This window comes from Primulina huaijiensis, chromosome 11 (assembly GCF_012295235.1).
Source record: "Primulina huaijiensis isolate GDHJ02 chromosome 11, ASM1229523v2, whole genome shotgun sequence".
NCBI classification, from domain to species: domain Eukaryota; kingdom Viridiplantae; phylum Streptophyta; class Magnoliopsida; order Lamiales; family Gesneriaceae; genus Primulina; species Primulina huaijiensis.
Genome location: NC_133316.1, coordinates 19866272 through 19892509, shown reverse-complemented (window position 1 = coordinate 19892509; position 26238 = coordinate 19866272). Strand labels below are relative to the sequence as shown.

General features: G+C 33.3%; 4 protein-coding genes across 8 annotated transcripts; 3 read left to right on the top strand and 1 right to left on the bottom strand.

Moving 5' to 3' along the window:
- Positions 1–1036: 1036 nt before the first annotated feature.
- LOC140987258 (uncharacterized) lies at positions 1037–8538 on the top strand. Of its 4 annotated transcripts, none has more exons than XM_073455700.1 (6): positions 1037–1352; positions 1846–2005; positions 2103–2290; positions 2748–2871; positions 4372–4502; positions 8398–8538. In XM_073455700.1, the coding sequence occupies exons 1-6, from the start codon at positions 1044–1046 to the stop codon at positions 8404–8406; spliced, it is 921 nt and encodes a 306-aa protein (XP_073311801.1). In that variant the 5' UTR covers positions 1037–1043; the 3' UTR covers positions 8407–8538. The 4 variants fall into 4 exon arrangements, 2 of the variants coding, with proteins under 2 accessions (XP_073311801.1, XP_073311800.1); XM_073455699.1 differs by lacking the exon at positions 8398–8538 and adding an exon at positions 5255–5461; XR_012177094.1 differs by lacking the exon at positions 2748–2871.
- LOC140987260 (NAD-dependent malic enzyme 59 kDa isoform, mitochondrial-like) lies at positions 8400–16738 on the top strand. The gene is given in 20 exon segments (XM_073455701.1): positions 8400–8553; positions 8988–9084; positions 9776–9896; positions 9984–10149; positions 11461–11589; positions 11996–12056; positions 12650–12753; positions 12832–12915; positions 13048–13154; positions 13262–13355; positions 13814–13927; positions 14118–14183; positions 14738–14810; positions 14902–14988; positions 15137–15191; positions 15272–15294; positions 15297–15339; positions 15563–15625; positions 16227–16341; positions 16549–16738. Coding segments are annotated over 20 exon segments (1809 nt in total). The 5' UTR covers positions 8400–8418; the 3' UTR covers positions 16621–16738.
- Positions 16739–16874: 136 nt separating this feature from the next.
- LOC140988463 (phosphomannomutase-like) lies at positions 16875–21238 on the top strand. Its single transcript, XM_073457472.1, has 9 exons — positions 16875–16896; positions 18204–18249; positions 18336–18437; positions 19111–19150; positions 19298–19364; positions 19770–19837; positions 20042–20077; positions 20153–20527; positions 21113–21238. Exons 1-8 carry the CDS (start codon positions 16875–16877, stop codon positions 20291–20293), a joined length of 522 nt encoding a protein of 173 aa, XP_073313573.1. The 3' UTR covers positions 20294–20527; positions 21113–21238.
- LOC140987418 (LIM domain-containing protein PLIM2c-like) lies at positions 20940–22718 on the bottom strand. 2 transcript variants are annotated; one of them, XM_073455914.1, is made up of 5 exons: positions 22154–22718; positions 21966–22065; positions 21802–21827; positions 21537–21626; positions 20940–21404 (listed from the first exon to the last, which is right to left on the bottom strand). In XM_073455914.1, the coding sequence occupies exons 1-5, from the start codon at positions 22292–22294 to the stop codon at positions 21087–21089; spliced, it is 675 nt and encodes a 224-aa protein (XP_073312015.1). In that variant the 5' UTR covers positions 22295–22718; the 3' UTR covers positions 20940–21086. The 2 variants fall into 2 exon arrangements, with proteins under 2 accessions (XP_073312015.1, XP_073312013.1); XM_073455912.1 differs by having other exon boundaries at positions 20945–21404; positions 21802–21830; positions 22154–22705.
- Between the last annotated feature and the right edge of the window lie 3520 nt (positions 22719–26238).

The following is a 26238-nucleotide window of genomic DNA, read 5'->3' as shown; positions in this document are numbered from 1 at the left end:
CCTCGTTAGCTAGCACCTCTCCAGCCTTCTTTATGTGCATCGATGAAATTAGTTAGCTTAAAGACCCAATAACTAGTTCCGAAGATAACAAATAATACTAAATAAATCTAGTATGTATTAAACATAGACCTCAAACATCATCATATGAAAATATTTTTCTCAACACCTCAACTCATTTTAACGTTTTTCTCATAACTTCAAATTTTTTTTGCAAAACGTGCCTCGTAACTTTTCCGTCAAGATCATAAATCTTCGGGATTAGCTCCCCAGAATAGATCTGATTTCTAGCTTAATTTAATGGAATGAATCTTAAATTTAGCGGGACACCCTGAGTCCCCGACCCAATGCCGACATCCACACGCTCGTAAAATCAGTCATAAGCTTGTCACGTATCATTAAATTTGTCTTGAATATTATTATGTAGATGGTTTGAAGAGGATTCCACCAAAGAAAAAACACTACAAACACACACAAATCCTTCAAAATTTGTACCAAAATTCGACCTTCCCAAAGAACCCTAGTAGCCGTCCTCTTCTACCTCTCTATATTTTCAAAATTCTTTTTACGTAAATAGGTTGGCAAATGGACTTTTCTCTCTAATTAATATAATTTAAAAATGCTAATTCTATAATAAAAGTTCTAACTCACTATTAAAGTTGTTAATTAATTTTAAAATTGTATAAGCCTAAATTATAAAAGTGAAGTTACAACCAGTAAATAAAATATTGCAATTCATTTCTTCACTGTTAAACTCAAATATTTAAATTTTATTTATCACCAACAAATATCATTGGAAAATAAAAATAAAACCTTTATCATGTTCATCTTCCTTTTGAATCTTAATTTCAAAATCAAGTACCTGAAAACTTCACATAAAAAATAGATCAAAACTTAAATATTTAATTTAAATATCTTAATTAAATAATAAAATAATTATATATTTTTTGGTATGTTACAAGAAAATGGAACATAATTTCCCATTTACTTAAGTGTAATTAATAAGTAGATATTCTTTATATAATCCAACAATTTACCAAACAAAAATGCGAGTTTCTGCTCCCTGTAATTTCAGTTCAGAGTGTGCGTGTTTGAGAGAGAGAGAGAGAGAGAGAGGGAGAATGATGAGCTTGAAGCGGGTGCTTATCGTTGGAGGCACGGGCTACTTAGGCCAGCACCTTCTGCAATCACTAGGCGTTTCTTACAAAGCCCATCCTCAATTATCGCTTGCTTTTACGTACAACACTGAGCCGCCTCCTCAACTGCTGCTCAATGCCCTTCCGCACGTGCTCCCGTTCCATGTCGATGTACGCACTGGCGATGGCCTTGACGCTATCTCTAACTTATTCGGCCAGGTTTTTAATTTAGTAAATCGACCCACAATTTACTAGTTTTGGGTTTTTGATGCTAGTTGATATTTGTTTGGTTATGTATTTCACTTGTGGCAGGTGAGTTGTTCCCAAAGATCGACGCTTTTCCTCGAAGTTGGTGCATTGTGGTTGTTTAGCTTTCTTTCCTTTTTTAATTTTCTCCCACGGTTTATGATTTAGCTGATATATGCTGGGCTGTGGGTAATAAAATCTATTTTGGAAGAACAGCATTTCCGGTTTATTATCCTCAACGGGGAAAAATGTTTTCTATATCCAACATGATTAGAATGAAATTGAATTTTCTTTGATTTGAGTATGGGAAGGGGAAAGTAAATTGGTCGGATATGTTAGAGTTCTTTAGGATCAATACTGAAGGTGGATTCTTTGAAAAAGACAGTAACACCAATTGCTTAAAAATTTGATGGCCAATCATTTCAGAAAATGTTTGTTTCGAATAATCTTTTTATATATATTTCAGCCTGATGTGGTGATTAATTGTGCTGCTATTTCCGTTCCCCGTGCCTGTGAGATGGATCCAGAAGCTGCCATGGCCATTAATGTGCCTACTGCACTTGTGAAATGGTTATTGAGCTTTAGAGAGAACAAAACTCTTCTTATTCATTTGTCAACTGATCAAGGTTAGTCTTGGTACATGCCTTATGGGTTTTTTTAATAATTATGTGAAATGACTCAAATTCATGGGCAAAAAATAATTATGTTTTGGCGTTAGTGCAGTTTATGAAGGGTCCAAATCCTTCTACAAGGAAGAGGATGATGTATTTCCTGTGAATGTTTATGGAAAATCCAAGGTGGAGGCAGAGCGATTTGTATCTGCAAAATACCCAAACTTTGCAATTTTGCGAAGCAGTATCATATATGGACAGCAAACTATCGCACCACTTCCAAAACCACTTCCTATCCAGGTTCATATGTATACTTATGTTACTTTGAGATTTAACTTTTAGGTGATGAATATATATATAATGCACCACACTAGATTTTCCACATTTACATTGTTTCCTCAGTTTTGAAATTATTAAGCTAATTGAACCTCTACATCATTTACATATTTAATTAATATGTATCTAGTGATTGAATGTGTTTCCAATTCAAAGTCTATAATTATTCATATTGAAATAAAGGATCTTCCAGTTAATATTCCAGTTAGTGATTTTTATCATGAGCGATGAGCAAACTATGATTTTATATTTGAAGCATATGAAACATTTGCCTATGATATTGATACTTTGTGACCTGAACTGGTCTTATATTCCTGGTTGAATCCAGACTCCTTACCCAAACTATAAACTGGAGAAAGATAATTTTGTTACGTTAGCTATGTGATTTAATCAAACTGATAACAAGATATTTGTGGTCCAGTGGATGGATAGCGTCCTTGCAAAGGGAGAGGCTTTGGATTTTTTTCATGACGAATTTCGTTGCCCTGTCTATGTGAAGGATCTTGTTAATGTCACAAGGATACTGATTGAACGATGGATTTCAGGTAGAAGACTCTTCTGCTTGTATATCCATATGCATGCAGTACCATTCAGATTTATTGGTGTGGCATGTGTACTTTCATTTCTCGGGGCAACACCACACCTGAAAGCATTCTAGATTTTTTTGTGGTTTTGTGTTTTACCAAGAAAAACCATTGAGTTTAGCATTGATCAATGTTTGGGGTTCCATTCCTCTATTCCATACCCACATGAATTTGTCTTAGAAAAAAACACAATTACATGGTGAATGAAAGATGAACAATGGTTTACGTTTAGTCGTTAACTAATGTTAGCTTATTTATGTCCTTAAATTAATTTTTAACTTATGTACTAGAAACCAATTGTCTCAAACGTTCAAGCTTATTGGGGTTTATTGCTGAGGATGGACTTTCTCTTCATCTTTGGGATGTTGAGAGAACTTGTGTTCGAAGATGAGGATTAGGGACACGTCGCACGTGGACTGCCTTTCTTTATATGATCTTTTGAGTAGGCAAACATTGCGTTAGTGATAGAGTAGCTCCAGCTGCGTTTTTGGATAGCTAACAATAGTTTTATGTTTTTAACTTGCTCCTTCGCGTTGAAGCCTATTACTGGGAAACATGGACCCATAGTTAATGATCAAGGAGTACACTTGTATGGTAATCAAGTATTGGCATCATAGCCTGAAAAATTTAGGTATTATAATTTCCTTTGAACTCGACGGAGAATTCGATACCCGACCCGAATGGAGGAGACTATGGAGATGATTTTTTACCCAATTAAATAAATAAGTAATCGGATATTGGGATTTTCGGTTATTAAGATTGAGACAGATCTTAAAGAATGCTATTCATACCCGATTAAATTAATAAATATATTATTTGATTTCTCGGCTATGATGATAATTCTAATATTCTTTTGTTGAATGATATTAGTTTGATGGAATGAATAAAATTATCGGTATAAAGTTGATGCTATTTTGGTAGGACTAATGCTTTTTTATTTTTTTATAATGTTTAATTTGATGATTTTTATATTTAATATTTTCAACAATTTAGTGAATATTCGTAGTTTATTCGAAATAATTCAAAGTTAAGAAAATACAATTGTAGGTTTGGGTTGGATATGGATATTCAATCCTCGGACGGGTTCGACCAATTAGGACAGATATGGGGACGGGGACGGAAGATATGAAATCCTATCCAAATCTGATCCATTGCTATCTCTACTAAAAATATGATCACGCACCCAGTACTTGATACTTCTGATATCGTGTATTTCTTACCATGTTGAAAACCACTTATCCAAAAAGCTTGACCCATAAGAAGTGTGACAATACTTTTTAGCCTTATGAAGTAATTCTCTGTAAACATAAAGAACACTGCCTCTTTCAAGATATCTATTGTGCAACAACTTTTCATCCTCCAAATTGTTGTGCCTAAGTTGTTTGCTGGTCCTTTCATTCAATTTTACTCCCCAAACAACAGATGTGTTTCGACACAATCTAATTCATTATGCTTTACCAGGGCATAAGCAAATGCAGTTGCTATTAAATGTTGGAGGTCCAGATAGGGTGTCACGGGTACAAATGGCTGAGGTTGTTGCAAATGTCAGAGGCTATAATACCTCACTGATCAATCAAATGTCTGCATCCTCGGTATGTTTCTCAAAAGATGATATCCATGCTTTGTCTTAAATACATTCAGCATCATTTTAATACAAACTTTAGTCCCAACTAGTCTGAATCAGCTACATGCACGTGCTCTGCTTGAAGTCTTAGTTAAACCAAAATACCAAATCACTTAAATCGTGTTCATTATTTTGTGTGAGGTTGCACTGAGCCAGAGAATGTGTTTAACCTTACGGTATTTACTGTCATGTCATCCATTTGTTTAAAGAACTCTAAACAAGTGATGTTATTGAATAAAAACCACGAGGCCTGATATATATTACCATTCATCGTTTTATCAAGAACCACCTAGTATTCACAAAATCTTTCTTTCTTAGTCACAATCATGCATCGGCTTCATTCATCTAAGCCGACTTCTTAAGGTGATAAGTGTGGATATACGAGGAGCTGAAGATTTGTATTTACAACAGTATGTTTTCTAAGAAAATCTAGATAGGTGTTGGTGTTTGTTACTTTTACATTCATCCGATGGACAAACTTAGATCTTGAGAAACCAAATGATTGAGCCAATTAGTTAGATGTGCATCTTAGTCTCCGTCTGTTCTCTGCCTCTGTCTCGCATCTTTTATTCGCGGTTATCTAATTTTTCCTCTGAACCTTTTTTCGCTTGGGCATTTAGTTTGACGCAAATTCAAGATCTATATTTTGAGAAATCAATAGCTCAATCACTAACCTATTTGATTGGTCAAAACACATTCTCCCAAAATCACATATTTTAGGTTGATCGTGGTGTCAAGTCCCCGGCCGATATCTCCATGGATATAACCAAGCTGATTCAGACTCTGGCTGTCTCTCCAACTTCATACACTGAAGGTGTCACCTTGACCTTAAATGCTATTCCTCGTTCGCAACAGTCCCCATAAATTTGTTTTAATCCGAGATCTCGTTTCAAACTTGAGACCTTGGTGTCTTCCCATCACTCGTCACTTTTGGGTTTACAATAAAGATATTTCGTATTTTTTTACTTTAAACAAATGTTTATGTTCGGAAAATAAACATTCTTTTAACTCAAATTAGAAAAATATGATTGTTCGAGATGAGGGGTGTTAACGAACTGAATGAAGCAGGATATGATGAAAAATTTAAGATTCGAATTCGGCTCTAAATAGATAATTCGAGTTCGATTCGAAGCTCGAAAAAATTTAAATTATTGGTTTGAGTTTCGGTTCAAATCAGAGCTCGAGTTCAAGTTGGGATAGAAAAAGATTCGAACATGTTCGCGAATTATTTATAATATTGCTCGAAAATAAATAAACAAAATATCCGAAATCTATTTATTTGATATATATTAATAAAATGTCAAGCTCGCGAACGACTCGTGAACGCTCGAGTTTAACTTTAAAAAGTTCGATCATGTTCGAATTCAAGTCAATTTTGATAAATCGATTATGAATCGAATATTTTTCAAGTTCGTTATCTTTTTGAGTCGACTCGAAAAGCTAGCGAACTCGCGACTCAAAAAGTTAGCGAACTGGCTCGATTAGTTTAATCCCATATTTGAGAGTATGTTCAAAAGCAAGTTTTGATTTATTGAAATGACCAATAGTGATATTATTAAATAAGTTATATAATTATTTTTATCGGTTGAGTAGAATCAATAATTTTAAGGTGTTTAACTATACTTACTGGCATAAATATGTGGAGGTGTTTATATAAATAATATGGTTAATAAGAAGCAACGGTATGCTAAAATAATAAAGTAAACGATAAAATATAACTTGTTGATTATAGTAGTATAGATTACAACAAAAAAAAAGGTACTAAAATTATTACTATAATTCATATTTATATATGTATGATGCATTATTTTATTATTTTATATAAATGTAATGAATTCTTACTCGTTAAACGCAAGTATTTGGCAGAAAGGTTCGTGATTTGTTATTTTTTGACGTACAAATTATATTTCACTTCCTTTTCAAAGAAATTATATTTCACTCAGCTATTATATGTATAACGTAAATGTTAGTGAATAATTTTGGTGAAAAATGTGTTATTTTGTCAAAAAAAAGTGGAGCAAAATAGGTATATTTGTTAGATTGGGTCAATCCGAACCGGTCCGATATAATCGGTTCAATCAAACCAGTTTCAAATTGGACCAAATCCAACATCTATGTCGAATTGCATCGAGTTGTTTGAAAATAGAGAAGGACAATTTTAATCCGGTCGGGTTAAATCCGGATTAATAATATATTTAATTTTAAGTATATTATTTCATAAATAAATTCAATCTGGTATCCTATAGGATTAGTACGGTTCCATTCTCTCATAATTTGGAACCGATTTAATCCGGTTTGATAACATGCTTAAATAAAAACAGATGTTTTATCTTGTACAAATAACAAATATAAACTAAGAATATAGATGTTTTTTTTTTGTTTTTGGCTTAAATTTAATGGGTGAAATTTGTGAAATAAACCTCGGTCAATTATTTTTTTATGAAAATGATTTATGAGGGTTAAAAAAAATATCTCATCATGTAAAAATATTGGTTTTACTTTTTATGTTTAAAAATATATATTATTTTTCACTATAAATATGGATCTAATCGACTTTTCTCACATATAAATTCATGAAAATATCTCAGAAGATACTTACTCATTTTATGTATTGTTTTTCTAAAATAGATGTTTCTTATATAGGATCTCTTATTTATTTATCTCTGTCCAATTTCTTTACTTAGTTTTTCTCTTTTCTTTCCTTTTTTTTTTTTTTTTAAAGTTTTTTGCAAACTCCGAAGCAAGACCTTGTATGGGAGACGTTTACTAGATATCAGAAAAGAAAACTAACTTCTAGAGAAATACTAAAAAGCTTTGTGTGGGATGAAGTGATGTTCCAATCCAATTCAACTCGCCGGCAGCAGTCGGTAATATCCTAACAAACAAACATAAATAATCTTATTCAAATTAAATACATTTGAAAAGAAAAAAAAAAAAAAAACTAGAACCACTTCCAGCTATTCAGTCTCAGAGCAACCTTTCAGAAAGTGAATAGTCTAATTTTCATTAGAATAACAAGTGAATTTTTTTTAAATATAATTTGATAATAAAATTTTAAAATAATTTATTCATGAATAAACAGATCATTAACGCCTAGATTCAAATATGAAAAACTTTCATGATTTTTTTTTAAATAATTGTATCTAGTACTTACACAACTCTTTAAAAACATAAAAATTTGATGTAAAAATATGGAGCAACCGAAAGATCGAATTTAAAAGACAAAGTCATTTACAATTATGAATACCATTAAATTTAATATTAGACATGCAAAATAACACGACAAAAACTTGTGTGAGACGGTCTCACAGGTCGTATTTTGTGAAACGGATCTCTTATTTGGGTCATCCATGAAAAAATATTATTTTTTATTGTGAATATCAGTAGGGTTGATCCATCTTACAGATAAAGATTCGTGAGACCGTCTCACAAGATACCTGACCAAATAACACAAACCACCCAAGGAAACGAGAAGATTTAGTCGCATATTTTACTTAACATATTTTCAATATTAAATCATATTTTTTATCGTTGAAACGTGACTTAAAATTAAAATTATAAATTAGTGTATTAAATTGTAACTCTGCCCTCCCGGGAAGTATTATGATATTCCTAATCAGTAATCTCCCGCCCTCCACCAGGCCCAGCCTCTCTCCTGCCCCCCTGTTTTTTTTTACGGGAAGCTAAAGTCGTTTTCGCGTCGTCACTGTCAGCGTAGCAGCTTCGAGTTCATTTCAACTTCGACAAAAAGTTAAAATCTGACTACCAATTCATCGAATCTATATGTTTTCGGGTTCGTCGAGCCGCTATATATATCAGCACAGTATTTTGAAGGCTGGTTGACTGATTTATCGTTTTTGTAGATTTTTTGACACAGGAGGGAAATGATGTGGAAAGTTGCGCGATCTGCGACGTCGAGTCTCCGACAATCGCGACGGTGGATGTCGACTGCGATTCCTGGACCGTGTATTGTGCACAAGCGTGGTGCCGACATTCTCCACGACCCCTGGTTTAACAAGGTTTGTCTTTTAGCCTCTAGTTTTCTTGATTTGACTTGATTCGATCTTTAAATTGTTGTATGATGCTTCGTTTTTGCATTTCAATATCTGTATTTGTTTTGTTATGACTTCAAGTTGCTTCCTTGGTGTTTCTTTTCGGTTTCCGTCAGTCTGAACTACGAGTATGACACGATGCATAATGTATCTCTGCGTGATTTGAATTTTCTGTCTATTGTTGAATGAAAAAAGACGCTGTAGATGTTTACTAAAACAGAAGTAACTTTGTGTGCTTATTGGTTATGCATTGGCGTGATTTATTTTTTTAGGCTAAGAAAGTATATTGATGCATAGAATAATATCAAGCGATTGTATATTTATTCGGAGTATGAAGTCATCTTAGCATTTCCGAAGATATGTTTTGAAAATTTTATGACTGATTCAGTTCCGAAGAGCAGGATACAGGCTTCCCTTTGACGGAAAGAGATCGTCTGGGGCTACGTGGGCTCCTTCCACCTCGCGTGATATCATTTGAACAGCAGTATGCTCGTTTTAGTGAGTTAGCTAACCCGTACACTCAATTTTGAAACAGTTTAGTACTTTAGTTCATCACTCTTTGATACTCATTGTTCTTCAAAATTATTTATTGTAACAACATATTGGTTGGTGTTTTCGTTCTCTCTCAAAAAATGCAAAGATCAGAATGTTGTCAAATCCTGTGTTGCTCTGTTTTATTAAAGCCACTGTCTTCTGGATGACATTTACCTGATATCTTCTATGTACTATCAACAAAGAGTCCGTCATTTCTTTAAGTGCAAAATCGTCCTTAATTAAAATAGCTTTTGTAAGATTTATAGAGCTTGTTGCTGTCATTTTCTTAAATTCTTTTATGATTATCAAACTGGAGAAAAATCATCGCAAAGGAGATAGGTGTTGTACTCAGGAGAAGAGACGATTTGACTGATCGTTTTTCAATTTTTATCATCTGATTAAGAAATATGAATGGAATTTAATTTATATAGGAAGGACTTAGAGATATATATGTTTGCCGAGCAAAGGATTAATTTATGTATTTTTTGTTGTCATTAATTATCCTAGGAGTATTCTGTTATTTTACTTACATATTTATTTATGTCTTCAAGACTTCAGAAATCAAGCTAGCTGTTAGTTTATACATCTATCTGGTACGTTATTTTATAATGGCCAGAGCTTGTAGCTTATAAAGTTAATCCTTCTTCTGTTTCAGTGGATTCATATGTGTCATTGGAAAAAAATACTCAAGGTCAGCCCAGTGATAGTGTATCCCTTGCAAAATGGAGAATTTTGAATAGATTGCATGACAGGAACGAAACATTATACTACCGAGTAAGTTTTTTGATACATGGCTTCTATGGAGGTAAACCTTTGTAAGATCAGTATCAGTCGAAGTGATATTTGCTTTCCCTTTCAGGTTTTCTCATTGATAACATAAAGAATTTTGCTCCAATAATATATACTCCAACAGTTGGATTGGTATGCCAAAACTATTCAGGGTTATTTAGACGTCCACGTGGAATGTATTTCAGTGCCAAAGATAAGGGGGAAATGATGTCTGTGATCTACAACTGGCCGGCTCGTCAGGTATTGTGCAGAACTTGGATGCCATCTTCATTGTTATTATCTTTGTGGTTAAATAATTTCTCTCTTCAAACTTGATATTTCTTTTTCTTGTTGAAATTCAATCCGGAAAATGGCAAGGAGCAATTTTCAGAACCAAAAACAAGAAACATGAGGATAATTAGGAATCCTAATTTTCATTATTTATAATTTTATTTGAATCTTCTGCACGACATCAGCCTTTGATATTCTAAGAAATTCTTATAGGCTATAGCCTTTGGTGTTGTATAATTTTCTTAGAGGCAACACAACGATACCATTATTCTTTTGTCATTGGTGACCATTTTCCTATGGAGCGGGGTCAAGTTTTATTTGCTGCCTGAAGTTGATTGTATGTGGAGCTGACCATCTATGCACTTAAGATGACTGTAGATATTGTGAGTTTTTGCATAATTTCTGTGGAAAATAGTGATGTGACATTTATCTGAGTCACTTTTACTGTTGGCTCTTTAGGAGCAGCTGTATGAATTCACTGTTTTAATATAATATTTCTTACATTCCACGAGCTCGTTCTGTATCCCCTTAACTTTAATTTTATCTCTTCAAAAAATTGATGCTCATTTGTCCACTTTTGTTGGGATGCAACATTGTGTCTATTGGGTAAAACAAATGAAACATGATGCTGAAGTCGCACAATTACCACAAGATATAACTTTTTGTAGAGCGGAAAGCGCTCGATCAGACAATGATATCAGAGTATAGGTTGCGTCCGCTGAGTAAAACAATCAAAAAGTGACACTTGAGCTACCGTGTGGTTTAAAGGAGTTGAGTTCTACTATTATCACCAGTTATAGCTTTTGGTGACGCAGCAAATGCTCGGTACTACAAAGAAAATTGATATTCTCACAATTGACCCGATGAAAATTTTTCTTACAAAGTCAAATTTGAAAAAATTATAGTGCATGGAGAAGGTCCAGGATCCTATGGGAAAGTGTTCCTTGTGACTGATTTCACATGAACAAATACATCCTATATATTTTAACAAATTATAATTGTATAAACCTTCTCTTCTGACCATGGATTTTCTTATTGATTGGTATTAAACCATGTGATTTTTTCCATTCATTGATCATGAGAAAGAAGGCACAAGTCTATGTTCTCGCATGACTGTGGATTGTGTGTGTGTGATTTTCCTTTTTGTGAAGCTATTGAGTTTGATATGAAATTATCATCTCGTTTGTATTGTTTTGAATCTTATGCAGTTTTAAAGCCCTGAAATGATGTTTCACCAGCTACCATGATTAGCGTTACATGTCAAACCATTTCATGTTGCAGGTTGATATGATTGTGCTGACAGATGGCAGCCGTATCCTTGGTCTGGGTGATCTTGGTGTTCAGGGAATAGGTATCCCAATAGGGAAACTTGACATTTATGTAGCAGCTGCTGGCATCAACCCACAAAGAGTATGTTCTACTGGTTCCTCTCTAAGAATTTGTATAGATGACAGCCTAGTGAAATGACATCTTCGTGTTTTTGTGCCCTCACTGAATATTTTGGATTTGGGATGATCTTTTATAATTTTACTTTGGTAGATATTTTGATCACACTATAAAAAACACATAAGCATGAATATAATATGCAAGCATCTACAAAATGTATATACGCATGTCCATAACTAGCCAACCTTTTGTGGTGGACCAAAGTTAGGGCCATATCAAGATATAATGAGACAGATCTGGTCTTTGAAAACAAAGCTAGATAATTTTAATGATATTGAGTGTATGCCAGTCTTGCAACTATTTTTCTTATTTGTTTTTGGTTTTTTGTTCCTTCTTTTTGGTGCACGGAATTAATTTCCCATGTTTCCAGATACTGCCCGTTATGCTTGATGTCGGCACAAACAATCCAAAGCTTCTTGAAGATCCCCTTTGTGAGTGAACATGATTAAGCTTATTCATATCTTGGTTTGCTGATTATGCCTTTTATCCCTTCTCTGATCCTATATCAGTCTTTTTTTTTCTTGTTCTTACTTTAGACATGATTCTCTCCTCTGAATTCATATCATGTTAGTTGGGTTAAGATACTGTTTAACTAAAAGCTTTGTGTTCTGTTCAAGAAACAAAGAGTTGCGAAGCTCTTTGATTATTACTCTACATGCTCGCTTACATCTCTAACATTGGAAACTCATAAATTTGCTATTTTCGGCTCCAATTTTGTTGTATATTAGACACCATTTGTTTCGGTTGATATGATGATGAGTGATTATTTATTGAATGAAAAATCATTTAATTTTATAGGATAAGAAATAAAATAGAATCATTAATCAGTTGATCAAATCAAGGATGAATATGTATTATAAATGTATCCTTATTTAATCATTTGTACCGACAGTGCCTAAAAGATTATCTCAATCTTATTTCTTGGTTAAGGCTTCCGTATGTTAGATGTAATAAAATCCCTGAAGCTTTTTGCTGATAGATGACTCCTGTTAGTGTTGTTTTTCACATGATTGTAGTTTTACAGATTTAGGATTAAGACAACCAAGGCTGGAAGGAGACGAATATTTAGCAATTGTTGATGAATTTATTGAAGCAATTCATACGCGTTGGCCTAAGGCTGTTGTGCAGGTATACTTGTATTGAAAATTGTATGACATATTGTTCTAGACCATGCTGACAGTTTGGTTGTTGAGACAATGTTCCCAGTTTGAAGATTTCCAAATGAAGTGGGCCTTTGAGACATTGGAACGTTATCGTAAAAGGTTTTGCATGTTCAACGATGACATACAGGTAAACTGGAGGCAAGCCCTTCCTTCTATCCCTCTAACAGTAGTAAAAACTGTGAAACTTGGTCAGATGTTCTGGCAGTAGTATTATGCATCTATGCACTAGTGTTCTTATGCTTATTTTCTTCTTATGCAGGGAACGGCTGGTGTTGCTTTGGCTGGGCTCCTTGCTGCAGTTAGGGCACAGGGACGGCCTTTGACTGATTTTGCGAACCAAAAGATAGTTGTGGTTGGAGCTGGAAGGTTGTGTACTATTGGTTTTTACAGATCTTTATTTGATTGAATTGTGTCATGATAAATCCACGTGGGGACACTTTTTTTTATTTCTCGCTTCATTCTGTTGATTGCAGCGCTGGACTTGGTGTTCTTAAGATGGCCTCACAAGCTGTTTCCAGAATGACAAAATCAACTGCATATTCACACTTTTTCTTGCTTGACAAAGATGTATTGGTTTACCTCTTTCAAGCAATATTTATTTATGTTTGCCAATGCCAAATCTATTCTATTCTTACTGCAAAGTTTTTTTCGAGCATCTTACTGCAATCTTTAGTGGTATTTATGTTGCATATTTGGAAAAAATAATGGCTTTGTGTGTAATGGATGGGGAAAAGATCAATATGTTATCAATTATACAAGCGTTTTTTGAATTTTTTCTTTAACCTTAAATTTTGTTTGTGTTATATTTATAATCCCTTCCGACAGAAAGCTAGGAGACCAAAAATGAAAAAAAAAAAAAGGAGAAAATTTGTATGTTTGTATGTGAGAGATAGATATGAAACCAACAAATGGGATTGGTTCTGTAGAAAAATGGGCTGATTACCATTTTGAACTCTGCCAGAGTGGAAATCTATACTAATAAATAGTTCCTCTACTTTGATTATTTTTAATATGTATGACCACAGGGTCTAATAACAAAAGAAAGAAAAGGTATTGATCCCGCAGCTGCTCCATTTGCTAAATCCCATAGTGAAATTGAAGGACTTGGACTTGGTGAAGGATCCAGTCTCATTGAAGTGGTAGGTCTTTTCTTTAAAACCATTTAAATTGTTATCATGAGATTAACTTGCCTGGAAAGGGTTGAATCATGTTTAGGATTGATATCATTACTCTGAAGGTTTGGTCTTTGGAATTACTTAGGTTCTCCTTCTTTTAGTTATTAAAACTTTGTTTTTAAATTTAAATTTTGGACTACAAACTTTGATGCAGGTGAAAAAGGTTAAGCCACATGTGCTTCTTGGTTTGTCTGGAGTTGGCGGTGTCTTTAATGAGCAGGTGTGCAACCATTTTGTTGAACTTTCTTCTGGTACCTGTGTTATGAACCTTCGTTTTTTTTCAGTGATTCGACTTTAATATTTTATCCAACATAATAGTTTCTCATTCACCTTATTTTAGCATCACGATAAGAATCTCTGCCATATTTTACATGTTTCCTGGTTTCCCTTTTTGATCGCATCAAAGGCCCTGTGACTTCTTTCCACCCATTATCTGCATGGTTTCACTCCGACATAGCTTTTTATCCAAACTTTTATTGAGAAAAGCATGCTTTCTCTCTCTCGTGTCTTTGTTAGTTTTCATCTTGTATTCCAGCATTCTACAATCAAGAGACTGTTTACTTTTCGAATTCTCGTTTCAGTGGTCTTTGCATTTTCTAACATTGCATGCAACATAAGCAATTTTATTACTCAAGGATTTGAAAATTAGTAAGAATTATCATGCGAAGAAATACATTTGATGCGAAGAGGAATAGAGGTCAGTGTCTCCTCTTCCCATCAAATGTATTTCTTCGCATGATAATTCTTACTAATTTTCAAATCTTACGTGACCAGGTGCTTAAGGCCATGCGAGACTCAGACTCCACTAAACCCGCTATTTTTGCGATGTCAAATCCCATGGCAAATGGTTTGTTCTGGGCATTCTTTTTCTACCAAATGTTTTGTTTATTTTATGGCATTTTAACTTTTATGTGCTCACTCCACTCCCTGTCAAACAGCTGAATGTTCCGCTGCTGATGCTTTCAAATATGCTGGTGAAAATATAGTCTTTGCAAGTGGAAGTCCTTTTGCAAATGTTGAACTTGGTATGAAAGTAAAGAGCATCTTACCCTTCAAGTTTCTCTTGCACTTTCTCTCTGGGGGGACAAGTAGAAAGAAGTGGAGGCAATAATATAGCAGTTGCATACTTTCAAAATTTTAAGCTGAATAACAATTTCGTACAATTTATTGCAGGGAGTGGAAAAACAGGTAATGTGAATCAAGCAAATAACATGTACCTGTTTACAGGGTTAGTAATGACTTTTATAACTAAACTTGAACTTAATGCTATCAGTATTGAACATAAAAATTATGGTTCTGGTCATTTAGGATTGGCTTGGGAAGTCTTGTCTCTGTGCTCGCATCATAACGGATAAAATGCTGCAAGCTGCTGCCGAGCGGAATGGAATATCATCTTTTACATTATGACTTAATGAATAATATGCATGAGATATAAAGGTTTTTTCATTTGAAAACCGTATGAATAGTGTGCTTTAATGAATGCTCTAATATAGGAGGGAGTCCGGTGTTTTCTTGTATTTGTTTTCAGAAAAGTGCATCGTTGATAAAATAGCTATCTTTCCCTAATTTGTCTTGTTCTCTTCCTTTTATTTGTTTCAGCCTTGCTTCTTCTATGATAGATGAAGAAATTGAAAGTGGTATCCTGTATCCTTCTATTAACAGGTAACATCTCCAAGTTCACAAGTGATATAGCATTATTTTGTTCCCTTTTTGTCTAATCTTATGTGAATTTTTTACATTTTCTTTCATTGATTCCCAAGTTCGATTAATATTTTAAAGAAAGCTGACAAGAATCACAAGATTATGCCTGAATTTTTTGTGTCCATGTTAAAAGCGTGAAATTTGTCTCCCAAATTTAAATGACTTTTCACAGCAGAGAGATAGGCATTCATTCTTAAAATTGATATCAGGTGATTAATTACGTGTCTTCTGATCTTTTCACCCCTAATGCTGAGAGAGGATAATCCATGATGTAAACTTATAGACCAGAACATTCTTTAAATTTTTTATGGGAGAAACGACACAGTTTATTTATGGTTGCAAATCATAACTATTTGGGAGAAATTACTCATGATCCATGGGATATATACGGACTGACACAAACAACTCAAGAACTTCGATGATAGTTGACTCATCACTTTGGAAGGAAACCGTATCTTTAGAAAAAATATGAATGAAATTTGAATTTGGATAATTTTAACATACAATCAATACTCAACTTGATTTGGCGGCTTCTAAAGTTTTTGTGTTTTGTCGTCATCAGTATTCGGGATATAACAGCAGAGGTTGGAGCTGCTGTTCTTAGGGAAGCCATTGCTGAAGAAGTTGCCGAAGGCCGTGGCGATGTTGGGCCCAAAGAACTGTCACACATGTCTAAGGTATAGTTTATATATTTCCAAAAATAATATGCAGTTTCATGTTTGTTAAGATGAAGATGTTTTTCCACCTAGAGATCTAGTCTGAAAATTTTAGCTTTAGTATAAAAGGTTTGTTTACAATAAATCTTATGCGCACACAAAGTGTATGTCTAACTTACCAAGTAGATGTAGAAGTTTTAGTATATTAATTGATCACTTCGAATGCAGGAAGAGACCGTTCAATATGTGAGAAACAACATGTGGTTTCCTGTTTACAGCCCTCTTGTTCATGAGAAATGAAGAAGCTTTTTCTCTATGTTAAAGACAATTTTTCTCTGCAGAACGCTTAAAAATTCTGCAGCACATTGTGTGTGTTGATTATGCCTAATCAATAAAAAAGGGACTAATTTATGAACTTGTATAGAAACCAGAGCAAGTGTTATAGATAGAGAAGTTGGAGGCCTAATATTTGTATTTGTTCTTAATAATAAGGCTTTTCTTCCCTGAACTGTCCTTGATGTAACAAATTATGCGGACTTCATAATTTCACTTCTATGACACGCTTTTTAGCGATTTGTGAGCCGATTCCAACTAATTTAGGACTAAGTTTTGTGCATGTTAATTAATCGTATGAAAATGTTAGCTATGGATTGATAGAAATTTTTAAGAGATACGAATTGATGTGGAAACTTATTGAATAAAAATTATGAATTATTTAACCTATCAAATATAAAGTGTTAGGCATTATTTGATATAAACTATAAGTTATTAATTGATTATATATCATTATTTCATTGGATATTTGACTTAAACTTTATAAAGAATCATAGAATAGATATAAATAATATGTTATCTGTATATCAAGAATCATCTATCATCTCATTTTGTTGATCAAATAGTGCTTAATGTACAAAATTAACAAATATGTTGAAATAATTTTTATTTGGTCTCTCATATTGGTAATTTTAAGAAAAATTATGTATTATTTTCAAATAGTACGTATATGACAACAAACCTTCCTATTTGATTTGATATTTAGATATAACAAATTTTGGTGTTAAAATACTTAGAGTATGTTTTTTGTAAGACTTTATCTCGAATCTTTATCTGTGAGACGGGTCAACCATATCGATATTCACAATAAAAAGTAATAATTTTTCATGGATGACCCAAATAAAAGATCTTTCTCATAAAATACGACTCATAAGACCGTCTCACACAAATTTTTGTCAAATATTTAACTTATGGATGATATCGACTTTTTTCTTTTAAATGTCGTATAAATTTTAGTTTTTCCCGAACTAACTTAATTGTTCACATTATCTTTCATTAATTACATTAACGTTTCTCCGATAATACCATGTTTAATAACAAATATCATAATATTTTTAAAACTCTTCTAAAAAAAGGTGCTTTTTATGAATTTCTTTACTTCTCAATATAACTATCACTTTTAATTCAATTTTGACCCTCTTCTTAAAAAAATACTCAATTATTATATTATATATTGACCACACACTACATTTTAAAATGCTTTATTCCTATTAATCTTCAACATAGATATCAGCTTAAATATAATTAAATATTAAATAATATTTATCAAACAAAATCTTACATGATTTGATGTATACGATAAAATAATTTTTCCAAATAAAAAATCAAACGTATATCTTTTTATTTTAAAACTCATTTATCAAAATATTTAGTCAAAATTTAAAATTCATATATATTAAGCTGATTCCCTAAAACAGGGCAAAGGGACAATATTAGAAACTACAGGGGGTTATATAGAAATCACGATAATATAGTGGCCAAATTGAAAATTCACTCGTTATTATAAATGTCTCATTCCACACAGCCAAGTAACGGCCAGTCTTATTGAGATCACTTCCGTGTATCGCTTTCAGCGCTCTCTCTTCATCTTCAGAGGTAATGATGCTTTTTGAACTGAATCTTCTGTTTTCTTTGTTAATATTTTGAATCTGAAGAGATATGACAAAAACTTGGGATTTCAGGGGAATAAAGCTGTTCATTTTGGTCACGGATGTTGTCAAGAAATCCGTTTTGATTGCCCTGTTTGATGTCGACGGAACTCTTACTGCTCCCAGAAAGATTTCATTTTTGGTTTAACGTGAATTTTTAGGATTTCTCACCATGAATGGTTCGATTAGTGTGAAGAATATTTTTCCGATTCAAGTAAATGAATTGTCTGTCGTTTTAATTTAATAATTCAAGAGCTGTGGCCATTTGCTTTCTTAATTTTATATAGTGATAAGAATACAGTTTTTGCTGAGAAAGCACAGGCGGAATTATGGGGTTTTCTTTATGCACGAAAAACATTATGTGATGTAGTGATGATCAATGCATCTTGTGTGTACACTAGATATGATGCTAAAATTCCCTGTGTTTAGCTGCAAAAAATTGATGTATCGAAGCTCGAGACTGAGTAGTTTGTGGATGATGAGAAGCCATGGATTACATGGAGTGAAATGAGTGAATGGCTAGGTTTGAAGCGGTGCTCATATGACGTATGATAGTTGTACTTGGCGGTTTCGAAGCGGTGCTTACGTGATATATGGTGTATGTAGTTTTACTCGGTAGTTTTAAGCGGTGCATATGCGATATATGATGTATGATATTCGTACTCGATGGCTTTTAAGTGGCACGTATGTAATATATGACATATAATGGTTTTTCTTGGCAGTTTCAATGAAATTCATGCCCATTATTACTGATTTTTAATATTTTCCTAATTCAATTTATGCTTTTAATATGTCTGTTATAGGTGACTACTACTAAGATGCTAGAATTTATGCGGGAACTTCGGAAGGTATTAAACTTATTAATTCAAGTAGCTCATGATCCCAATGTAGGATAATGTGATAATGTCTCTTCTTCAATCATGGTTCCCTTTTTTTAAAAAATCACGTAGAAAGTAGAAAATGGTGCTTTAATCAATGTAATCTTTTTATTCCAGGTTGTTATGGTAGGTGTTGTTGGAGGATCCGACCTTGTTAAAATATCGGAACAGCTTGGACAAACAGGTCACCTTCCAGTTAGACCTGGTCTCAAATGCTTGATCATTTAGCTTGGTGAATTAATCAGGAACTTGTAGCCATGAGTCCCCACCCCCTTCCCCCAGCATTTTGATATGTTCATTGCAACGAAAGAAGGAAGAGCGTGATAAGATGTTCTCAATATCCTCACGTTAGCCATGCCAAAATAAATGTCTATATATATTTGATTTTTTATGCTGGATTAAATTTGGAAATCTATCATACAATGTTGCTTTAAAGTACAGTTACTTATTCATTCTCAATATTTAATAGCTCTTTCAATTTATTATTTTGCAACTATGTTGTGATATCATAATTAATCGTGGCCGTCTTCACTCTCAACATTCTGAAGATGGCATATATATATTCTTTACCTGTGCAGTTATTAATTAGTGACTACGACTGTGTTCGCTGAGAATGGCCTTGTGGCTTACAAGGATGGCATGTTGATTGGAACACAGGTATCAACTGATAATTGGACTACTTTAATTTAGTTTTTTGAAAAAAGGCTGCTATATCTGTCACGTCAGTCCTGTGTTAGAGAACTACATGTTGAACGTGGATGCATTATTAAAATGGTGGTAGACTTTCTTCATTTTAAACTTCTTAAATTTTACATTTGTTAGCCACTTCTTAATTTAACCATATTATCTATCTCAATGCAGAGCTTGAAATCTTTTCTTGGAGACGAGAAGCTCAAGGTTAGAACTGGCCAAATTGTAGAAACTAGTCTCGTTTTAGTTTGTTTCTGATGGAAAGAGTTCATATTTAATCAGATTCACAACGTACGCTCAAAAATGGTGTTTGTTCTCTGTGAGAAGTTTGCGCATTTCAACCTAACGTTTTCCATCGGGGGCCAAATCAGCTTTGATGTAAGAAACATCGACTGTTTTTCACGATATTCTATTTATTGCTGATGTTATCACATTGCGACAGGCTTTCCCGTGACGATGGGACAAGAGATATTGCTAACTGTACGTGTCACTGATTTCTTGACACCTTCACTGTTCGAAAGCTCTGAACTCCTACGTGTCGATGCTCATCGGACGCGTTACTCCTTTGCTGATTGCGTGGGTTCGGTTCGGATTCCGAACCGACCGGTAGTTCCGACCTATCCTTTGGTCTTCCCGAATCGGCTGGTTTTTTTAAGTGTATGGCTGTCGTATTGTTTCCCTTATTTTATTTATTTTACAAACTAATATTTAAATATTTAATAAAAAAAACAAAGACATAAAACAGATGTTAAAACTTGAAAAGATTACACATTGAAATCTTGCTGCATCTTCTTCCCTTATCCAAGTTTCAATCCAAATTCACCAGAGATGGAATCAACAAATATTGAGTCAATTATTGTCATGAATTTGTGCACTGCTAAAAAGATATCTTAAATATGCAGCATGCATTTACGTACCAAACGCAAATATTATTATTTTTATATTATTATATTATAGTGTATAAAAATAATGTATGAGTCACCAAACCTAAGCTAAAAAAATTTAGGTTAAAAATCAACAGTTCTGTTAATCTACAGAACTCTAATTTAATGTAAATAAAACGTGTCCAAGACTAATAAATTGTATAAAAGCATTTTTTTTCAACATAAAATAATATTTTGGTTTGTCACAAATCAAGAATAGAAAAATTAAAACAACAAGATATTCGAAAACTTTCATGATTCATAGCAACAACTAAAAAAATTATAAACACTTTTCAACTTTGTTCTTGTGTCTTCTCAGATTCGAGTTCAAGATCGGATTTTGAATGACCATCTTCATTATCATCCGACTGTTCGTGATCGATGGTCTCGTTCTTGGTCTCTGTGGACTCTATCAGCTCTACACCACTCCTTTTGTTAGTAGCGGCATCGAGAACATGTTGGTAATTTCCCTTCTCCATGAATAGCTGTTGAAAATGAACCTTGCAGTATAAGATCCCATCCAATGCAGCATATGATGAGTGTGTAAGAGGACATCCTCCATGAGCACACTTGAAGCATAATTTGTGAAATGATTCTCCCTCCATTGTCATCTTTTATCATAATTTATAATTATTAGTCAAAAGGTTATTTAATACACCAAATATAAAGAGAAAAAATGATATATAAACTCAGTAAAATCATTTATAAACTATATATCATAAAACATGTTTTCACTTAAATACCTTTTCCAGAGGATAAACAGTTTTTTTACAAGCAGAGCATTTGTCCAAAGTTCCAGAGAACATTGCTGAAACCTTACTAGGTGTCTTTGTCTGCATATAATGTAATATTATAAAAATCTTGTAAAAATGGGATTTTTTCTTAACATTAAAAAATTCTTGTAAAAATGAGAAAAAAATGTGATTTCCTTAAATTGATTATCTGAGATCATTTTATTGCATTTTATAGGTGTTTACTGAAATTAAGAACGAAAAACGAACAACATACCAAAGAACTTTCCCTCTCGGATTTTGCAGCTGAAACATTTATAAGAATGTAAAGAATAATACGACATTTAGCAAGAAAATATGAATGTATTAAACTTTACTATAATCAAGAATAGTATAAGGGATGAATAAAACTTGATTGAAATGAAAAAAAAAATGTGTTACAAGCATGAAAATTCTTGCTAAAATTTCCAGACTCCTTGAAAAGTTGTTCAAAATGAGGCTTGCAATAGAGAACTCCATCCATGGAAGAGTAGTTGCTCATCTGCAAACAACATTGCAAAATTTAATCTGTATGCCAAATCATTTGAATCCTCGCCACCATGGTTGGGCTAAAAATAAAGATTACATACCACCAGAGTCCCTTTACAATGGCTGCATTTGAAGCAAGATTTATGATAATTCATCCCATCTGTAGATAACAAATCAACAAAATATACAGTTTTATCACAAGCCTTGCACTTATCCAAAGTTCCCGTAAATGCCGCCGCCATTTCTTCGCGCCTTTCCCTCACGAAATCTCTGCAACTTCAACACAGTTTTTTATTTCTTCCCACGTACGCGGAGACGTAGACTGATAGAATCGAAGGTAAAAAAAAAATAGGTTATCTGAAAACTAAAGTCAATTTTATATCAGCCCAATAATAGAATTTCATTTTCTGAATAGAGATGCCATTGGTTGTGAAGCAATGGAGGATTGATATTGCCTTGGAAAATGGTTCAGAATCCGGTTAAAGTGGAGGGAAAATAGGTGGGATTCTTCACTTCTTCCATTAAAAGAATGTGTGGGAGGGAATTTTTTGAAGGGGACAGTGTTTCCTTTTGTAGTGTATGGTAGTTATGTTAGTTAGATTTGTTATCAATCTCATTTGTCTACATAATATTGTTTATCAATAGGAAACAAAGCAACGAAACTGGTTCATCTCTTTTAAATTAAAAACTTTCGACTTTACAAGATTTATGCCCCGGAAAATTGTCGTGTTTAAGTTTTTGTGCTGCAAATGAATTATCCACACATTCAAACGCATGTATTTATGATTAAAGTCAACAATTCCAGCTTTCCAAAAAAAAAAAAAAAAAGTCCAACAATTCCACGAGTAGAAAGTATCGGAAGCTATAGTTTTCTAATTGATGAAATTGAGTTTCCAAAAACATTTGATAAAATCGACCGAATGAAGATTCATTTTCCTCAACAAAAGTCATGTAATTGCGCCGAATTGCGAATATCAAATGTAAATGTATGTGTATCTGCAAAATCAATGTTCAATTAAAATAAAACAAAAAAATCATTTGAGTAAATAAAAAAAGTTAAAATTTGCAAATGGTAATCGTTTTCGACGTGCCTTGCCCTGCTATACGTTGCCACAAGATAGTGACATAGTTGGTATTGCCGTCGATGGTAAGCTGTTAAAATTTGGTTATTTTTATGTACTTTAACATTTTTCTTTTATAATTTACACAAATATAGGTTGAAATTGGCTGTATAAATCTCCTCGGGTTCACTTTAAAATATGTTAACCACGTATTTGGAAAACAGGCATCCCGTTACTCTAATTCTCTTTTAGTTTCAGTGACGATCAGATTATTTAAGTTGCGCATATAACAACATAAATTCAATTTGGACTAGCTCTAGGTAAGAATCAAAGGTTTATTACTATGTCAAAAACTATAGTTTTTAACAAAAGTATAACTTTATTTTCTTATAATTACGTCAACGCGAAGTTTCATACTAAGCGATGTGTGGACATGAGGAGCTGCACTACTTGGATCCCGATGAGTCGGACTATTTGAATTATGAGTCTGGAGAGAAACACGTCTCACTATCACTGCCATCACATATCTCCTTCGAGATCAATCTCACCATTTCTTTATTCTTAACATTTCTCAGCGAAGACAGTCTTACTCATTAGGATCTATCATCTCTTTTAAAGCTCACCTAGTAAACCAAATCAAAAGATACAATATCGACAACTTGATGCACGAGAACTTCACAAAAAAATCGATCATCTTAATTCTACTCTCATTAAACGGAGAAATTGCTAATAAATTCCTCCAAAATCATACCCATCCAAGAAGTCAAGCTCTAATTTTGCCTTCAATCAATCAATCGGGACCATCCCAACAATTTCTATAATTTAATAATCTCTACATCGATTCATTTTTATGTTCAAATAGAATGCTAGACAAGAACTAATGTTACGTATTCCAAAAGCATATTCAGGACTTCAATCAAACAAAAAACATTACCTAGGAAATGCAACAGCATAGAGTGATTAAATATTCCCGATTAAACCCAATCGTGCAGAAAACACTAGGAAAGACAAATAAATAGATATAATACTCACATTGATCATATAAATATGATCTTAATTAGTTGATTAGCTATTATTTTAGTACAGTCTCTGTCTTTATAGCATACAGCACAAACAAACACACACTAACACTTTTCAACAGCACCTATAAAACAAGAGCTGTCTTTGAGTTCCTACAATCTTGAATATTTAGACCAAAGGCATGGATGAAAATTATATGAAGGTGCGGAGTTTTCGCTATGAAGACTACAACACTAGAAGGGTTTTTTTAAGGAGTTATCCTCTTGACTGGGGGACGGACTCGGAAGCCGGAGAAAGTAAAGAAGCAGTAGAGGAAAGAAACGGCACAGCTAAAGGAAGCAAAGAAGAACCTGCTACAAGGAAAGTGATAACCAACACAAACGAGAAGAAACCGATTAAGAAGATAATTCTCGCAGTTTTTCAATGGGGAGAGGAGAGAATCCTGATTTTCAGAAGGTTCAAGCATAAGCTAACAATCTATGTTGTTAATTGTGTGACTGCTAATTTGGAAGCTCCTACCTCCTTTATTTCAACTCACTAAATTGCTTCTGTATTTAAACACACACATGCCAACCCTTTGGTGTAAATGTGAAAACACTAAACAGGGGGCGGAATCTGTAGATGGATATGAAAAGAACATGTGTACTATAGTTCTCATGAGAACTAACTCCACTGATTAATAATTGTTCACAAGGAAAAAAGTACATTGGAATCAGAAAACTTCTCCAGTCAAATAAATAAACACATCATAGAGGGAACTATTCAGTAGTAGGAATCTATGGATCTCCTGATGTGAAATTTATGAAGGGACACACATTTTAGGAGATGCATGAGACAGCATAATTTGTGATGGTAGCACGCATTCTGGAGATATATGAGACAACGATAACCAAGTTCATGAACAAAACAAAACAAAACATAGGTCAGTATCTTTTGAAACGTGTATCAGAATTCTTCTCTTTCCGGACCATACAAGTAGTACATCTCTACTTATGGTGAGCAATCCAAGCAAATAATGAAACTAGAAATTAGTGGTGGGGAATAAAAACCTGAAAATATTCCTTGCTAAACAGATTGAATGTACTAATTTCAGATTAGGATGTTCAAGATTAATGTTCAATTTACTAAAATGCCGTAATTTATTTCAAATTAATCTACAATTGCATGTACCGATTTCCAACTTCTACTTCACTGGAGAACATTTAAGTGAAAATATAAAGGTATCAGTTGCTAAATTGTCAGCTCTAATCTCAAATTTTACAGCCAATTCCAAATGACTCACGAGCATTGAGAAAAAGGCAGTAGCTATCACAAGGAAAGAAGTAGAACTCAAAAACAATGAAGAGTACTTTCAACAACATGAATCAAGAAACCTTCATCTACAGATGTGAATATAGTAAACAAGTTTTTTTCAAAAAAAAAGTTATAGGCCAACTAACAGGCAGGTAAAACCTCAGAATGGAAAATAGCATGTACGGGCCTTTCTTCAATCCAGACAGGCTTGCTGGATGGCATCTCACGGGGTTCCATTACAGAAGTTGATAAATATAAATAAACCTGAATCTTTATCTATCTATCCATCTATACTTATCATCTATACAATTAATTAAGGGATATGCCCTAATACTTAACTAACTTTTGGTAAAGCTTTTTTTAATTCCGAAATTACCCATCACACATTTGATCATAATGAATATAATTTTGTTCTTCAATTTAACTCTTTCAAACAAGAAATATGATTGTGTTTCATTTATTTATTAAATTATTATTTGTTTATTTTTTTATTTCATATTATAAAATGTTTTAAAAATTTCAGATTTCATAATTATAGAAAATTCATCTTACTAGATCTCATGTCATATTTAATTTTGTAAATATCATAGCTACACTTGATAAACAAAATATGTGTAACATATAATATTTTAATATATTACGCATGCAACGTGTGTGCCAAATCGCTAGTTATATATTAAGTAAGGGAGGCTTATAGAAATCAATTTAGTTTCTTGGTGTGTCACTTTCTAATAGAAAAAAATTCTTGTTTCATTAATTTACTCAGAGCATAGATCTTTACTAGCAACTATTATCAAACAACAGGTGAAAGT

Excerpts from the sequence above, each read along its gene's own strand:
- LOC140987258 (XM_073455699.1), top strand. The coding sequence starts at position 1,044 with ATGCGAGTTTCTGCTCCCTGTAATTTCAGTTCAGAGTGTGCGTGTTTG. Across the intron at positions 2,006-2,102 it reads TCATTTGTCAACTGATCAAG|TTTATGAAGGGTCCAAATCC; the intron begins GTTAGTCTTGGT and ends GCGTTAGTGCAG. Across the intron at positions 4,503-5,254 it reads ATCAAATGTCTGCATCCTCG|GTTGATCGTGGTGTCAAGTC; the intron begins GTATGTTTCTCA and ends CACATATTTTAG.
- LOC140988463 (XM_073457472.1), top strand. The coding sequence starts at position 16,875 with ATGACACGCTTTTTAGCGATTT. Across the intron at positions 18,250-18,335 it reads CTCTCTCTTCATCTTCAGAG|GGGAATAAAGCTGTTCATTT; the intron begins GTAATGATGCTT and ends TTGGGATTTCAG. Across the intron at positions 19,365-19,769 it reads GGAACAGCTTGGACAAACAG|TGACTACGACTGTGTTCGCT; the intron begins GTCACCTTCCAG and ends GTTATTAATTAG.
- LOC140987418 (XM_073455912.1), bottom strand. The coding sequence starts at position 22,294 with ATGGCGGCGGCATTTACGGGAACTTTGGATAAGTGCAAGGCTTGTGAT. Across the intron at positions 21,627-21,801 it reads CCGAGAGGGAAAGTTCTTTG|ACAAAGACACCTAGTAAGGT; the intron begins GTATGTTGTTCG and ends CATTATATGCAG. Across the intron at positions 21,405-21,536 it reads CTGTTTATCCTCTGGAAAAG|ATGACAATGGAGGGAGAATC; the intron begins GTATTTAAGTGA and ends TTATGATAAAAG.